This window comes from Centruroides sculpturatus, unplaced genomic scaffold (genome assembly GCF_000671375.1).
Source record: "Centruroides sculpturatus isolate CEXI.00-Female unplaced genomic scaffold, Cexi_2.0 scaffold131, whole genome shotgun sequence".
Taxonomy (NCBI): Eukaryota; Metazoa; Arthropoda; class Arachnida; order Scorpiones; family Buthidae; genus Centruroides; species Centruroides sculpturatus.
This window is the reverse complement of record NW_019384439.1, coordinates 496,958-515,320: the sequence shown is the minus strand read 5'-3', so window position 1 is coordinate 515,320 and position 18,363 is coordinate 496,958. Positions and strand designations below refer to the sequence as shown.

Below are 18,363 nucleotides of genomic sequence, written 5' to 3'. Positions count from 1 at the left end.
ACACAGACTGCAATAATTAGACATAAAACTTCCAAAAGAAGTATCGAACTCACCAACAGTATTCCAGGACCGTCCCATAAGATATATGATAAAGTTACCAAAATACATATTATTATAGGGCAATAAATAACTGGATAATAATATTTAGAATTCCACATCTTCGCATATCGAAGGAATCTTTGGAAAGATGTCTCTTGATTCACTCTCCGGTCTTGTTCCATTAGCAAAATCTACAGTAACGCAATACTTAACGTATTATAAAATTTTATAATCTAAAGAGGATACTTTAAGGATAACTTACTTATTTTCTATTACTATTTTCTTCCTTTAAAACGTCCTGCGAAGACGGCCTACTGCATGCTTTTAAACATCGTGAATCATTTGCATATTGCCACATTAGATGGTTTTTCTGAATTAAATCGTTACTTCAGGATTTTAAAAAATTATCATTAAACATAAGTTTCTACTGAAACTACCGTAATAATACAGTAGAGCGTCGTTTATCCGAAAGCCGGTTATCCGAAAGCATTCCAGTCGGCAAATTAAAATTTTCGCTAGTGCTGTGGCGCTGCAATCTTTGGCTATATCTTGGGCTACTCCAGTATATTTTTTTTTGTTGGTGTGTGTTTTTTAGCTGGCAGCACTGGCACTTTTGTGTGGTGTTTTTCTGAGGACTGTGTGTCGTGCTGAATCGAACGTTTTTGATACTAGATCATCTTCTAAAGCAGGGGTGTCCAACCCGCGGCCCGAGGCAAGTTCCAATGCAGCCCAATAAACGTGTAATCAAAACCGACAAATTGTTTTATTTTATTTTTTTTCAATGGCATAAACTCAAAAAAGAAGTTTCACAAAGCCGTAAACTTTAATACATATTTTATTTTTGAATGAAAAGGAAATATTTTCAAATACTTGTAGATGTGTTGATGACGAAGGAATACTAAATAATGCTGGAGTTGGAACTCAAAGGATTATAGACCCAAATTTGAGAAAAGGAGAGAAAGGCCAAAAGATAAAAAGTAGTGAGGAAGATTGGAAAATTAAGAGTCAATATTTGCATAACAGAAGGTCTATTTAACCTTTCGCACTACTTTTTATCTTTTGGCCTTTCTCTCCTTTTCTTAAATTTGGGTCTATAATCCTTTGAGTTCCAACTCCAGCATTATTTAGTATTCCTTCGTCATCAACACATCTACAAGTATTTGAAAATATTTCCTTTTCATTCAAAAATAAAATATGTATTAAAGTTTACGGCTTTGTGAAACTTCTTTTTTGAGTTTATGCCATTGAAAAAAAATAAAATAAAACAATTTGTCGGTTTTGATTACACGTTTATTGGGCTGCATTGGAACTTGCCTCGGGCCGCGGGTTGGACACCCCTGCTTTAGAAGATGATCTAGTATCAAAAACGTTCGATTCAGCACGACACACAGTCCTCAGAAAAACACCACACAAAAGTGCCAGTGCTGCCAGCTAAAAAACACACACCAACAAAAAAAAATATACTGGAGTAGCCCAAGATATAGCCAAAGATTGCAGCGCCACAGCACTAGCGAAAATTTTAATTTGCCGACTGGAATGCTTTCGGATAACCGGCTTTCGGATAAACGACGCTCTACTGTATTATTACGGTAGTTTCAGTAGAAACTTATGTTTAATGATAATTTTTTAAAATCCTGAAGTAACGATTTAATTCAGAAAAACCATCTAATGTGGCAATATGCAAATGATTCACGATGTTTAAAAGCATGCAGTAGGCCGTCTTCGCAGGACGTTTTAAAGGAAGAAAATAGTAATAGAAAATAAGTAAGTTATCCTTAAATTATCCTCTTTATAAAATTTTCTAATACGTTAAGTATTGCGTTACTGTAGATTTTACTAATGGAACAAGACCGGAGACAGAATCAAGAGACGTGTTTCCAAAGATTCCTTCGATATGCGAAGATGTGGAATTCCAAATATCATTATGCAGTTATTTATTGCCCTATAACTATAGGTATTTTGGTAACTTTATTATACTTCTTATGGGATATTCCTGGAATAATGTTGGTGATTCCGATACTTGTTTCGGGAGTTTTATGTCTAATGATTGCACTCTGTGTAAGTATTTGTAGAACAAATCGTCGTAGACAAATTCCTCTACTTCAACATGGAGCAAACCAACACATTCCATTACATGAAATGTTTGAAACGTTGAACGGAGGATTTAATATTAGACGAGAAGATAATGGAATAAACTTAAATTGACTAAATTGTAAAACGTGATCTGCTTTTAGAACAGAAATCTAAATGTTTGTCGTCCTAAAATTTTCTATGTCTTAAGTTCTTAGCAGAGAGTTTTTATTGTTTTATACATTTTTTTAAAAAATCTTTTGTACAAGGACTTGAAATAAATTTTGTTTTTAACAAAAAATCTTTTCGAATGAAAATCGCTAAATTGGCATGGATATTTTACGTGTAAAAAGAAACTCTAGAAACGAGAATTACGTAACTTTCCTGGCTATTTATAGAACTTTTTTTTAAAAAAATAAGAACTGAAATTACTAAACAAACAATAACAGACTGCTCCATACACAGATTTTATCAGATTTTGTTATAAAAATTTTTTTAATAAAATGGCAAAAAGCTTTATTTTTGAGGTAGGGGTGAGTTTTATAAAAGAATGAAGATTTTTATTCGTTATTAATATTTATCCCAATATCCCGAGAGGAGTAAATAATAGTGTAAGATATATTAGTCGTGTATCTCTCCACCTTTTACCACCAAAATTTAATAGCATGAATGCACCTCATATAGAAATCAACATACTAAAATTTGGTATCTTAATCTTTACCCCATTCTGAGATACTAAGCGAAATAGACGCCTACATATATACATTTCACGGACTTTTTTTCTTTACTGTTTTGGATTCAGGAGGTCTGAAAACGTGGAGATTGGTAAAAAAAAAAAAAAAACTTAGAGGGTCAAATTTCACACGACTCCCGTATTTTACCTTGTTACGTATACGTGGTAACATTTTTACTTTCCCGGCTGTTATCTATACTACATGGAATAAACTAAAATATTTTATTACTGAGGAAAAGATTTTTTTTAATATCTGAAACTATTCATTCCTTCAATTCGACATTATTTTTGTGTGTTGTTAAATTTTAAAAACACTAATTTCCCCTTACATTTAGGTCAGAATCAAAAAGAATATTTCCCTAAAAAGTAGTCTTTTTTTATTAGACTTGTGCAAAAATTAATGTAGAATACAGAAATATTTCAACACTTTAAAACATTAACCAATTACAATTAAAATCGTTGTTTACAAAAACATATATACGCTGTAAAGAAGAACGGGAAACAATTTTAGATAAATTTATTGTTTAAAAAGAATAAATAGGTCAAATGTATTTATAGATTAAAATCAATTTTTTTTAAAAGAAAAGAATGGCCAAAACGGTCTCATTTTGTCAAATTAAATTGGATTCACATTCAAATAAAATCGTCGATGATTTCCACACTACGTCAATCGTCGCTGTTATTCTTTGAAAGTTAAAGGACCAAATTTGAAATCGTCTTCATCATCCGTGTAAAGACCTGTTTCACTTCCCCAAAAATCTAACAGACTTATATTTTGTCCAACGGAATCGTAACTCTTCTCAGGAGACACAGTTTCAAATAAATCATCCGTTAAGTCGAATGAAACAGCGTTCCTACTTGCAGTTGATTGAGATGTAGTATAAAATACATTTGGCACGTTTTCCCTGGACTGTCCGAGTCTATATGGTCTATCTATGACAGGAGTTTCGTGTTCACGGATCAGTGGAAAAGTCTCTTCATTCTCGTTGCTAGTTTCATTGTTGTTAGATGATTGATGAAACTCATGCAGAATAAAGCAGGCGGTGAACGCTATAGCAAGAACTCCGTGAAGAGCACAGAACAATATTCTTAGTCGACTATCAAAAGTAGTTTTCCCATCTTCATAAACCGGTGGGCTACGTGCCAGAGAAACTGTCAATCCACCAAACATTCCCCACAAGTAACCATACAATAAAATTGCAACAAGCATCTTAATAAATTCACATATTTTCCACGTGCAAGCCATAATTTACCTAAAAAAAAGTTCGAATGGCTTTATAACAAATAAACAAATATATATTGGGATATAATCTAGAATTAATTTACCTTTAAAAGTGTCGAAATGAGCACTGTAATCGAGTTTCGTTCTTCTATAACAATACTTTTTTGTTCTGTCGAATTCTTTTATGTAGCGCTCTATTTGCATAAAATATCGAGGAATAAGAAAATATTATTATAAAATGATAAAAATTTCGTACTCGCTGCGACTTTTTAATATATTAAATAATNTTTAATTATCTGCGGCTTTATGTTAAAAGTTATTGTTAACTTTATTAAAAATAAATTAAATTTTAATTTTAACATTATAACATTTTAATTCTATAAATAATGTGATGATGAATTTTTCCAGTTTGCGAGATTATGTTTTTTAATTAAACTAGAAATTTGCATCAAACGATCATTTCAAGTTAACATTGTAAAAAAGTAATCTGTGATTGGGCTGCAATTTGAAAAAATTGTAGATCTACAAATTGCCACTGTCATCTATCTGTCCGTGTGGATGTCTGACTGTCTTTCTCTAAAATTCACAAATTGAATTTTTTGGGGGGCATAAACTTCACTCTTAGCTTGTTGCATGATGTTGAATTTATTAATATGAATTGCCGTAAATGTATTAAATTAATATAGACGTTTAAAATAANCATTATAACATTTTAATTCTATAAATAATGTGATGATGAATTTTTCCATATTTGCGAGATTATATTTTTTAATTAAACTAGAAATTTACATCAAACCATCATTTCAAATTACGATTATTGCTGGATACAGGAAAAAACTTTTTTGTTGTTGTTCTTTGCGAAAATGAAACAAATGACAGTGCAACTACAGATTTAAAAAATTAACTGTAAAGTAAAATGTATCTCTAGAAATATTGTAAAAAAGTAATCTGTGGTTGGGCTGCAATTTGAAAAAATTGTAGACCTATAAATTGCGTGTCTATCTGTCGTGTGGATGTCTGACTCTAAAGTTGGACTGTCTTTCTCTAAAATTCACAAATTTAATTTTTTTTATTGGGCATAAACTTCACTCTTAGCTTGTTGCATGATGTTGAATTTATTAATATGAATTGCCGTAAATGTATTAAATTAATATAGACGTTTAAAATAAATTTATTTTGTAATCGTTATTTTATTCACATGAATTCGATAATAAAAAAGCCATAATAAAATTTTTAATTGCTAATTTTTAGTCTTATCTGTGATTTCAAACAGTTTCTTCAAAATCAGCGGTTTGACAACGGGTTATGGAGAAGCGTGTACTTCATTTTTTCATTTTATGTCGGAATTTCAGAGATTTAAAATCTGTTAATCAAAGAAAGAAGTATAAAGTTTATTGAATGTTGATAAGTAATATCAGTTGTGTAATTTTCTGTTATCGTAAAGTATAAGAAGAGAAACAGGAAATAATCTGGCGCGAAAACAAAGGGCGATCCACGCGTTTTCCTTCTCAGTGTGGCGTTGTGTAAGCATTACTCCACGCGTCTAGCCAAACAATTCCATTGCTTTCCTTTCCTTTTAGCTCCACCATGGGGGCCCACCAATGACCAAGCGGTTCCATTCCCTGAATACTGGGAGTTCTGTCCTGGGTTAGCGCCTCGCCAGAACGGGCTGGCCACGTGGAGTTTTCCGAGTTTTCTCTACGGCTGTAACGCCTGAATAGGGGCCAGTTACCCTTGGTGATCTGCCTAGTGAATGTCTCCCGGGAGACATTCACTAGGCAGATCACCAAGTATTGTGTTGCCGTAACTTAACTAAACATACAAACAAACAAGCTCCATCATGGGACCAAAGAAAGTTCCCAAAGCCAGCAGCCCTTCGAATGCCATGTTAAATGTTTATTTATTCTTTACATTAGTCTTTTGTATTTGTTTTATATTAATTTATTATTGTTTTTAGTATTAAACACTATATTCTCTATAAAATATATTTGTGGTATGTCCGANCGACTTTTTAATATATTAAATAATATAAATGTATTAAGTAAAATCTGATTTGATAATTTTATGTAATTTTTGTAAATTTAAAAATTCTGCAACTGTTTATTCTATAAGGCTACACTAGAATACTGCTGTACCGCAAATAAAATATAAAACTTATCTGCAATCTCCGTTTTATTTTTAATTTTAAGAATTTGTATTTACAACTGTAGGACTCGCATGCTCAAGTAAATTTTAACATTTGGATATTAATACGGCATATTTGAACGTGTATAGCTTCAATCTATCGCCCATTCCGACTTTATCTCGCGATTGAAGTAATCAGATAAAATCTAATTCAAAGTTTAGAGGTTTGTTGGTATGATTGTGTTTCTTCCGATTTATTTCAATATGGATTCCATTATTAAATATGCCGGGTTTGCACCTGACTAAAAGAAGATTTACACTGGACGTGAATGGGGCGAAAGACATGAAAGTTTTTAACCCGCTTCGCCAAGTTACGTTTCATGCCCAGTGTAAATCGCGCTGAACTGATTGACCTCAGTGTATTCTGGATTTTATTAACATGTATCACACATAAATAGGAAGCAGTTTCCCCCATAGAGAATTCTACCGGAAGTTATTATAGTGCTTGGCAAATTGCGTTGTCTTATTCAATACAACAGTTTTTATATGGACTATTTTGTTGTATACCATTTGATCTTAAAAGCTAGAGATATTTGATGTTTAATTAAAAAAAGATTTAATAAAATAAATTTCGTGCTAATAATAATAGACAGGTTGCGGCTGACGTTTTCAACGAGAAAACGTGTACGTCGGACGTTCAGCGCCGTTTTCCTATAAGCCTACAAGTTTGGCAATGGTGTTTGGGACGTCGAACATGATTCCACTGACTATCCAAACACCATTGTCAAACTTCTAGGCTTATAGGAAAACGGCGCTGAACGTCCGACGTATACGTTTTCGCGTTGAAAACGTCGGCCGCAACCTCTCTAATAAGCAAGTTATGATTGTTCCTCTTCTGATTTAACTAAAATTGAAATATTTTGTTTAAATACATCTTGTATTAATTGGTATATCTTTGACGTGTGGATGCCTGAGAGACTAAGGCTCTGGGGACCTGAGATCGAATCTGGACGAACAACCCTAAGAATATTTCAGGGTAGTCTGTTGAGATGTCTTGGACCTCTCCTTACCTTACTGCTACCCCATTATAAACCTAGCTGAACTGATTATGAAATTACATAGAGGAGGAGAAATTAACGTAATCCATCTATCTGGTAATAAGTTGATTTAAATCTTTGAGAATTGATGTAACTGAATTTTCTCTGAGTAAAAAGCGATTTATTCTTCGCAGAGAGGATTTTCTCTCCACATCTTATTAACATTTCCAGTTCGAATTTGTTGTTTTCTTTCACTGTTTACATCGCAGTGTATCTGTATACATTGATTTTCAGAAACTTTGTCAAATATTTTATTAATTTCTTGTTATATGTTTCATTTACTTATGCTTACTGAAAGTAAACTTGGTCCATTGGCATTACTTCCGCTTTAAATTTTAATTAATTTAAATATATTGTATTTATAGTTAACAAAACTAAAAAGTTTCTTTCAATTGGAAAAAAAGGGAGAACCTCCAAACAATAATTTGCAAAAATAATAATAATTCAGATATTTAAAAATCGATTTTATTAAAATTTAAAACGAATTTCAGAATACAAAAATAGTATTTCTACACTTCAAATATGCAATTATAAGATCTTTGTGCACCGAAATATACACACATTCTGAATAAGAAAGAACGAGGAAGAATAGTTTTAGATAAATTCATATTTAAAAAAAAATGAACTATGTTAAAATATTGGTTTTAAAAGCATGGACCAAAAAAAGAGGTCTAATTTTGTCATATTTAAATTGATTCACATTCAAAGTAAAACCTCAAGACGATTTTCACACGACGCTAATCGTCACTGTAAGTATCTAAGGATAATGAACTAAGTACGAAATCATCATCATCATCGTCATCATCGTCGTCCGAGTAAAGATCCGTTTCNGTAGGATCAGAATGGAACAGAACGAGGTAGTGCAAGAAGAGAGCCGATTGCAACGCTGTTTGAGATGTCTCTTAAACTGGAAGTCCATTTATCATTTCCTATTACTCTATTTTCCAGTAGCTATAATTTTGTTAGGTGCTTGCCTTTATTACGCTCTGCTATTGCCTAATAACCATTTAAAAGCTATTCTTCTCTCTATATTTTGTTTCCCGTTTCTTCTACTGGCTATCAAAATGATGTGGGGTTGTATAAAGGATCTTATACCTGTGTTGGTTCGACTATTTCGCAACGCCAATCCTGACAACGCCATTCCTGAACCTGCAGTCGAATATGTAAGAGGAGCAGACTCGGTAAGAGTAAGAGAACATCCTGTTCAGTGAAATTACCGAGTGACCAAATTCGTGACGCTGTTTTTTTACAACGAATGGATTTATGTTCGGTTTTTAAAAGAGACTTTTTTAGCTAAAAGTCAGATTTTATAAGATTGTGGTCTTAAATAAAATTTTTCTGATATCCTTAATTTGTTAATCTTCATTATTATTAATCGGTCGACTTAAAACTAACGAAACGTGAAAATTTGAATAGTACTAATATTACGATGTGTAGTTGGATTATTACGTTTTAATATTTTTCGTATACTTTGTTTCAAATCCGGTTTGGTAAATTTTAAAAAATTGCTGCAAATGTTATTATTCTGGCTATTATACAGCCTATTTTTATTACTGAATTCTTTAACCAAAACTAAGCAGAAGATTTTATTCAAACCTTGTCAATGCTTTGAATAAAATCTGGTCTTCGTTTGGTGGGATAAAACGTCACGTGACTTGTCAAGATGGTACCTCGCCGAGAGAACTTTTTACACGGTAACAAAAATATCATACTTTATGACCATCTGAATACACTCGCTTTAGTAAATGTGATTTCCTATTGAAATCATTAAGAAACAAAGTTCAATGATCAGTTCGGTAGATGGGTGTCTCGACTACACACGATAACATTTAACTCCCCAAATACTATTTCAAAGGTGTCACAAACTAGTTAGAATAAACTGGAATATTTTTAGAGAGTATCAATGTGAAAACGAACACAGAAAAATAAAACCAACGAGTTACTCAACTTTCCCGGCACATTTAAAATTTTGGTTATATTTTATTAACCTTTTTATATTTTTACCTTTTTTATAAAACTGCAAAAAGCTCGATTTTTAGATAGGGTTGGGTTTTATAAAAATTGTAAATGCTAACGAGTAAAATCGTCATTAAGTCCGAACCTATTGGTAATATACACGCCCCCATTATCTCCCACCCCGTCGACCTTTAACCACCAAATTTAACAGCATCAATTCCATAATAAACCTCCCCTCAAAATTTCAAAAAATTTTTTTACAAAAAGCACAAGTTATTGAGCTTCAAAAAGAGGGTAAACAAAACAGTGTCTTCCCACACACACTATCTACCCTCGACTTTTTTTCCATTTCTCGACGTTTAAGGTTTCCGAAGTCCAATAATGTGAAAACTTTTTTGGGGGGTTAGTTTTTGACCGATCGCAGTACTTTGCCATTATTTTACTTTCCGGGCTGTTATATATATATCATGTATAAATTGCGATATCATTCAAGAAATGTGACATGATCAAGTCGAAAGTGAATTGTCACTATTGTTCAATTGTTTTTATTTGAAGTACAGTACAGGGCCTCCGATAGATTTTACGGGATAGGGAAGAGAAGCGGGCCTCTTTTGCCATTTATTTTTGAACAAACGAAATACGTAGAATCTTTATTAATAAAAATAACACTCTTAAATATTTTATTTTTAATTAGTGAAAATAATACTAATTTGTAAGCGTAAGAATCATTTGTGGTTGTCAGTTCCCGCGCTTTCGATGGCCCTGATAAAGTATAATTTTGATATTATCAAACCAAGCAAATTTCGAATTTAGACGGTTCGGTCGAGAACGTCCACGCCTAACGAAGCCCGGGTATGGTTTGAGTATTTCTTCAAAATGTAATTCATGCGATACTGTAAGAAGACGACGACATCGAAATATAAATTTCTATATTATGTAAAACATTCACTTCGAATTAATTTTAATATAATACTGACATTACGGTCTGAAAGGTGAAAGTTTTCATACATTAAAGGTATGTGAAGACTTCCATCCATCCAGCTTGGAACTTTTTAAACATCCAGCGTATAACCCCGATTTTCGCCGAGCAACTTCCACCTCTTTCCTGGACTGAAAACGGAGCTAGCAGGGTAGAGACAAATGACGATCTTCAAAACAACGTTATGGCCCATCTCAAGTCACTGGCGGCAACATTCTATGAAGAAGTATACCTAACTTTTGGTAATAAATTAATTTTGTTATTTAAATTTGTCTTTATTTTATGGACCAACGGAGGTTGAATAAAAACAGCTTACGTATTTGAACTTTAAAATTTCCGTATATTATTACGGCAGTTTCAGTAAAAACTTATATTTAATGATAATTTTTTTAAATCCTAAAGTAACGATTTAATTCAGAAAAACCATCTAATGTGGCAATATGCAAATGATTCGCGATGTTAAAAAGCATGCGGTAGGCCGTCTTCGCAGGACGTTTTAAAGGAAGAAAATAGTAATAGAAAATAAGTAAGTTATTCTTAAAGTATCCTCTTTAGATTATAAAATTTTCTAATACGTTAAGTATTGCGTTACTGTAGATTTTGCTAATGGAACAAGACCGGAGAGTGAATCAAGAGACATCTTTCCAAAGATTCCTTCGATATGCGAAGATGTGGAATTCTAAATATTATTATCCAGTTATTTATTGCCCTATAATAATATGTATTTTGGTAACTTTATCATATATCTTATGGGACGGTCCTGGAATACTGTTGGTGAGTTCGATACTTCTTTTGGAAGTTTTATGTCTAATTATTGCAGTCTGTGTAGGTATTTGCATATCAAATCGTCATAGACAAGTACCTCAACCTGAAGCAAACCAAGACATTCCGTTATTCGAGATGTTGAACGTATAATTGAATATTAGACGAGAAAATAATGGAATAAACTTAAATTGACTAAATTGGAAAATGTAATCTGCTTTTAGAACAGAAAGAAAATTTTTTAGGACGACAAACTTTTAGATATGTCTTAAGTTCTTAACAGAGTGTTTGTATTGTTTATACATTTTTTTATCTTGTACAAGAACTTGAAATAAATCTTTGGTTTTAACGAAAAATCTATTCGAATGAAAATTTACTAAATTGGCATGGGTATTTTACGTGTAAAAAAAAAATCTAGAAACGAGAATTGTGTAACTTTCCCGGCTATTATAAAGTTTTTAAAATAAAAACTCATATTACTAAGCAAACGATAAAATTTGTGTGTGGCACCACCTCTTATCAGAATGTGTTATAAAAACTTAATTTTTTAATTACTATAAAATGGCAAAAAACTTTATTTTGGGGGTAGGAGTGAGTAGACTAGTGCCTAGTATAATGTTGTTTGTTTAATTATTGTACGATATAACGAATAAAATATCTAATTATTCTTAATATAATGTTTTACTATATCGCCCAGAAAATTGTTCTTCGCCCCCAAAATATAAATTGTTACTAATCGCCCACTCAACATGGAAAAACGCTCACATGGGGGCGATATCGCTCCCATTGAGAAACACTGGTTTAAATTGTCAAATGCTACAGAAAAATTCATCTATGTAAATCAGCAATTTTTTAACGTCACTTTTTATTGTCAAATAAGGTGAATTGGGTATGGATGGATATACGAACCATGACTTCACCATACAGTATAAGTTAATGAATGCCGAACGAGAGTCATTGCTAGCAAGATGATCGAATGTGACACGTGTAATAAAATATTCGGTAATTTTTCGAAATTTCAGAATAACATTGTAAAACCCGAATAATATTAAAATTAGCCATCAAATCTTTTCATAGTTATAGAATCGACATACACTGTCATCATAGTGTTCCCAATTTTTATTGACACTTCTTTCAATGCAGGAATCCATCTTGACACACGATTTGCATCTAATAGAATAGAGTCGTTTCCTATGTTAACGAAAATGCTTGCACTAGCGATGACGAACAACGGTGCACAATGTGCGCCCATTCTAAATACACCTGTAATAAATAGGATTCACATTTCTTATCTGTTTTGTGTGTTTTATCCTAATTTTAAACCCAGATATTTTGGATTTTTCTTCCATTTGAATTGCAAGATTATAGATTGAATTGCATTATAAAAAAAACGAGTATTTAAAACAATTACTAAATTTATTTTTTATGAGTAAGCATAAATTGCTTGACAGAAGGAATTCGTTCTCTCAAGCAATTTTATGCTTAGTCATAACAATTACAACGAGAACTAAAGGTAATCAAGTACGAAATTTCTTTAATTTATGGCTATATATAAACGTTCTCCTAAGCATAAATTCAAGTTTAATTTATAATTTCAGATATGTTATTGTGTTGTTTTATTAATTTTAATATTATGGAATATATTGTATTTCAGACTTGTTACTGTGTTTTCGGAATTATGAATATGATTTCCAAATACATTTGTAAAATAATTAGTCTGAGTATGATGGAAGGATACTTGTTGGGTGTTTTCGTCAGTCTTTTTGTGACTTTAGCGAGAGAACCGCCAGATATTAATCATTGGAAAAAAAATACAATTGAAATGAGACTACATTATATCTTCTGCATTATTCACGGATGTTTCGCAGTCGTTATACCGTGTTATCTTTCGTTTAAATTTCTTTTAGCCTGTGTTTCAGACAAGCTTCCAGTTCGAGAAGTACAAACTGAAACATTTTTGCCCTTTTCCACTGCAAGAGAAATGTCTTTACCAGTTACGCTATCTAAACCGATATTATATCGGAGATCTACACCGAATTTATGGTATTCTGTACGAGAGAATACTACTGGAATAGAGAACAAATTACGTAATGATAATATCCACACAACAGATTCAACTATNTAAAAAAAAAAAAAAAACTTAGAGGGTCAAATTTCACACGACTCCCGTATTTTACCTTGTTACGTATACGTGGTAACATTTTTACTTTCCCGGCTGTTATCTATACTACATGGAATAAACTAAAATATTTTATTACTGAGGAAAAGATTTTTTTTAATATCTGAAACTATTCATTCCTTCAATTCGACATTATTTTTGTGTGTTGTTAAATTTTAAAAACACTAATTTCCCCTTACATTTAGGTCAGAATCAAAAAGAATATTTCCCTAAAAAGTAGTCTTTTTTTATTAGACTTGTGCAAAAATTAATGTAGAATACAGAAATATTTCAACACTTTAAAACATTAACCAATTACAATTAAAATCGTTGTTTACAAAAACATATATACGCTGTAAAGAAGAACGGGAAACAATTTTAGATAAATTTATTGTTTAAAAAGAATAAATAGGTCAAATGTATTTATAGATTAAAATCAATTTTTTTTAAAAGAAAAGAATGGCCAAAACGGTCTCATTTTGTCAAATTAAATTGGATTCACATTCAAATAAAATCGTCGATGATTTCCACACTACGTCAATCGTCGCTGTTATTCTTTGAAAGTTAAAGGACCAAATTTGAAATCGTCTTCATCATCCGTGTAAAGACCTGTTTCACTTCCCCAAAAATCTAACAGACTTATATTTTGTCCAACGGAATCGTAACTCTTCTCAGGAGACACAGTTTCAAATAAATCATCCGTTAAGTCGAATGAAACAGCGTTCCTACTTGCAGTTGATTGAGATGTAGTATAAAATACATTTGGCACGTTTTCCCTGGACTGTCCGAGTCTATATGGTCTATCTATGACAGGAGTTTCGTGTTCACGGATCAGTGGAAAAGTCTCTTCATTCTCGTTGCTAGTTTCATTGTTGTTAGATGATTGATGAAACTCATGCAGTATAAAGCAGGCGGTGAACGCTATAGCAAGAACTCCGTGAAGAGCACAGAACAATATTCTTAGTCGACTATCAAAAGTAGTTTTCCCATCTTCATAAACCGGTGGGCTACGTGCCAGAGAAACTGTCAATCCACCAAACATTCCCCACAAGTAACCATACAATAAAATTGCAACAAGCATCTTAATAAATTCACATATTTTCCACGTGCAAGCCATAATTTACCTAAAAAAAAGTTCGAATGGCTTTATAACAAATAAACAAATATATATTGGGATATAATCTAGAATTAATTTACCTTTAAAAGTGTCGAAATGAGCACTGTAATCGAGTTTCGTTCTTCTATAACAATACTTTTTTGTTCTGTCGAATTCTTTTATGTAGCGCTCTATTTGCATAAAATATCGAGGAATAAGAAAATATTATTATAAAATGATAAAAATTTCGTACTCGCTGCGACTTTTTAATATATTAAATAATATAAATGTATTAAGTAAAATCTGATTTGATAATTTTATGTAATTTTTGTAAATTTAAAAATTCTGCAACTGTTTATTCTATAAGGCTACACTAGAATACTGCTGTACCGCAAATAAAATATAAAACTTATCTGCAATCTCCGTTTTATTTTTAATTTTAAGAATTTGTATTTACAACTGTAGGACTCGCATGCTCAAGTAAATTTTAACATTTGGATATTAATACGGCATATTTGAACGTGTATAGCTTCAATCTATCGCCCATTCCGACTTTATCTCGCGATTGAAGTAATCAGATAAAATCTAATTCAAAGTTTAGAGGTTTGTTGGTATGATTGTGTTTCTTCCGATTTATTTCAATATGGATTTCCATTGTTAAATATGCCGGGTTTGCACCTGACTAAAAGAAGATTTACACTGGACGTGAATGGGGCGAAAGACATGAAAGTTTTTAACCCGCTTCGCCAAGTTACGTTTCATGCCCAGTGTAAATCGCGCTGAACTGATTGACCTCAGTGTATTCTGGATTTTATTAACATGTATCACACATAAATAGGAAGCAGTTTCCCCCATAGAGAATTCTACCGGAAGTTATTATACTGCTTGGCAAATTGCGTTGTCTTATTCAATACAACAGTTTTTATATGGACTATTTTGTTGTATACCATTTGATCTTAAAAGCTAGAGATATTTGATGTTTAATTAAAAAAAGATTTAATAAAATAAATTTCGTGCTAATAATAATAGACAGGTTGCGGCTGACGTTTTCAACGAGAAAACGTGTACGTCGGACGTTCAGCGCCGTTTTCCTATAAGCCTACAAGTTTGGCAATGGTGTTTGGGACGTCGAAAATGATTCTACTGACTATTCAAACACCATCGTCAAACTTCTAGGCTTATAGGAAAACGGCGCTGAACGTCCGACGTATACGTTTTCGCGTTGAAAACGTCGGCCGCAACCTCTCTAATAAGCAAGTTATGATTGTTCCTCTTCTGATTTAACTAAAATTGAAATATTTTGTTTAAATACATCTTGTATTAATTGGTATATCTTTGACGTGTGGATGCCTGAGAGACTAAGGCTCTGGGGACCTGAGATCGAATCTGGACGAACAACCCTAAGAATATTTCAGGGTAGTCTGTTGAGATGTCTTGGACCTCTCCTTACCTTACTGCTACCCCATTATAAACCTAGCTGAACTGATTATGAAATTACATAGAGGAGGAGAAATTAACGTAATCCATCTATCTGGTAATAAGTTGATTTAAATCTTTGAGAATTGATGTAACTGAATTTTCTCTGAGTAAAAAGCGATTTATTCTTCGCAGAGAGGATTTTCTCTCCACATCTTATTAACATTTCCAGTTCGAATTTGTTGTTTTCTTTCACTGTTTACATCGCAGTGTATCTGTATACATTGATTTTCAGAAACTTTGTCAAATATTTTATTAATTTCTTGTTATATGTTTCATTTACTTATGCTTACTGAAAGTAAACTTGGTCCATTGGCATTACTTCCGCTTTAAATTTTAATTAATTTAAATATATTGTATTTATAGTTAACAAAACTAAAAAGTTTCTTTCAATTGGAAAAAAAGGGAGAACCTCCAAACAATAATTTGCAAAAATAATAATAATTCAGATATTTAAAAATCGATTTTATTAAAATTTAAAACGAATTTCAGAATACAAAAATAGTATTTCTACACTTCAAATATGCAATTATAAGATCTTTGTGCACCGAAATATACACACATTCTGAATAAGAAAGAACGAGGAAGAATAGTTTTAGATAAATTCATATTTAAAAAAAAATGAACTATGTTAAAATATTGGTTTTAAAAGCATGGACCAAAAAAAGAGGTCTAATTTTGTCATATTTAAATTGATTCACATTCAAAGTAAAACCTCAAGACGATTTTCACACGACGCTAATCGTCACTGTAAGTATCTAAGGATAATGAACTAAGTACGAAATCATCATCATCATCGTCATCATCGTCGTCCGAGTAAAGATCCGTTTCACTTAAATGATTTAACCGACCTTTAGTTAGTCCAACGGAATCGCAACTCTTCTCAGATGTTGAAAAGACAATTTCAGATGAATCATCCCTTAAATCGAAAGAAACAGCATTCCTACTTTCAGTGGATTGAGATGAAGTATAAAATACATTTAACACGTTTTCCCTGGACTGTCTGAGTCTATATGGTATATCTATGACAGGAGTTACGCGTTCAGGGATCAGTGGAGAAGTCTCTTCATTCTCGTTGCTAGTTTCATTGTCGTTAGATGATCGATAAAACTCTCCTAGAATAAACCAGCTAGTGAACGCTATAGCAAGAAGTCCGTGAAGAGCACAGAACGATATTCTTAGTTGACTGTCAATAGTTTTCCCATCTTCGTAAACCGGTGGGTTACGTGCCAGAGAAGTTGCCAGTCCACCAAACATTCCCCACAAGTAACCATGCAATAAAATTATAACAAACATCTTGCATTCACTTATTTTCCACGTGCAAGCCATAATTTACCTTAAAAAAAAAAAAGTTCGGATGGCTTTATAACAAATAAACAAATGTATATTGGGGTATAATCTAGAATTAATTTACCTTTAAAAGTGTCGAAATGAGCACTGTAATCGAGTTTCGTTCTTCTGTAACAATACTTTTTTTTTTGTTCTGTCGAATTCTTTTATGTAGCGCTCTATTTGCATAAAATATCGAGGAATAAGAAAATATTATTATAAAATGATAAAAAAATTCGTACTCGCTATGACTTTTTAATATATTGAATAATATAAATGTATTAAGTAAAATCTGATTTGATAATTTTATGTAATTTTTGTAAATTTAAAAATTCTGCAACTGTTTATTCTATAAGGCTACACTAGAATACTGCTGTACCGCAAATAAAATATAAAACTTATCTGCTTGAAAACATTCATTACAATTTAAATACATAATTAATAATATAAAAGCCATCGTCTACCTGTACGTGAATTTCCTTTAACTCCTGCAATTTTTCTCTAATCCAGGTGAAATTTTGGTTATGTTCTTATGTTCCTACGGAAAGTGTAAGTTATTTAATTTGTAAAAATATTATCTCTTAGTTATAAAAAAAAAAAAAAAGGTTTTATCGATTTCAGCTCAGTTGCCATTTTAATTCGAATAATTTGCATTTAAGGCTGCTACACGCGATGAAGTAAATTTTAAGATTTGGCTATTTCTACGATTTATTTGAACGTGTGTAGCGATAATTATTCTGGCTTTATCCCGCGATTGAAGCAAGCAGGTAAAATCTAATTCAAAGTTAAAGAATTGTTCGCATGATTGCGTTTTATCCGATTTATTTTAATGCAGATCTCACTAGTGCCGAGTGGGTAATAAAACTAAAAACAGTTAGTACCAGGCTAACAGATTAGTCTCGTGGAGTTTTTCGGGTCGTATAAATGTATAACATATAAAAAGGGGCCAGTTTCCTCATGCAGAGTTCTCTCAGGAGATACCCCTTCTTATCCCTTTTCGTCAGATAGATGTCCACGCAAGGCAAACACTTGGATAGGCGTTCAGACACCAGAGATAGTAAACCATCTCTGGGAAACCCCCTTATCGTGGACAGAAACTCGCGTCTAGGGGTCCAACTTTTTCAATTAAACACTAAAATACCTCAAACTTTTAGCATTAAACATAACATCAATCAATATAATAAGAATTGTATATTTGTTAATTTATGTATTGATTCATCACGTAAACAGGTATTAGAAATGAGATTGACATTACTGTTTTTATTATAAAATAAACCCGCTTTTAATTTACTGGTAACTTAATATTTAATGAGTTTTGTAGC

At 32.2% G+C, this 18,363-nt stretch overlaps 3 protein-coding genes across 4 annotated transcripts; all 3 read right to left on the bottom strand.

Annotated features, from left to right (window-relative positions):
- Positions 1–3,018: 3,018 nt before the first annotated feature.
- LOC111620101 lies at positions 3,019–4,247 on the bottom strand. Its single transcript, XM_023361952.1, has 2 exons — positions 4,169–4,247; positions 3,019–4,095 (listed from the first exon to the last, which is right to left on the bottom strand). Exon 2 carries the CDS (start codon positions 4,086–4,088, stop codon positions 3,522–3,524), a length of 567 nt encoding a protein of 188 aa, XP_023217720.1. The 5' UTR covers positions 4,089–4,095; positions 4,169–4,247; the 3' UTR covers positions 3,019–3,521.
- Positions 4,248–7,772: 3,525 nt separating this feature from the next.
- Positions 7,773–17,220, bottom strand: LOC111620100. Of its 2 annotated transcripts, XM_023361949.1 has the most exons (3): positions 17,127–17,220; positions 16,544–17,048; positions 7,773–8,115 (listed from the first exon to the last, which is right to left on the bottom strand). In XM_023361949.1, exons 2-3 carry the CDS (start codon positions 17,039–17,041, stop codon positions 8,023–8,025), a joined length of 591 nt encoding a protein of 196 aa, XP_023217717.1. In that variant the 5' UTR covers positions 17,042–17,048; positions 17,127–17,220; the 3' UTR covers positions 7,773–8,022. The 2 variants fall into 2 exon arrangements, with proteins under 2 accessions (XP_023217717.1, XP_023217716.1); XM_023361948.1 differs by lacking the exon at positions 7,773–8,115 and having other exon boundaries at positions 16,204–17,048.
- LOC111620102 lies at positions 13,182–14,416 on the bottom strand. The gene is made up of 2 exons (XM_023361953.1): positions 14,338–14,416; positions 13,182–14,264 (listed from the first exon to the last, which is right to left on the bottom strand). Exon 2 carries the CDS (start codon positions 14,255–14,257, stop codon positions 13,691–13,693), a length of 567 nt encoding a protein of 188 aa, XP_023217721.1. The 5' UTR covers positions 14,258–14,264; positions 14,338–14,416; the 3' UTR covers positions 13,182–13,690.
- Positions 17,221–18,363: the final 1,143 nt, after the last annotated feature.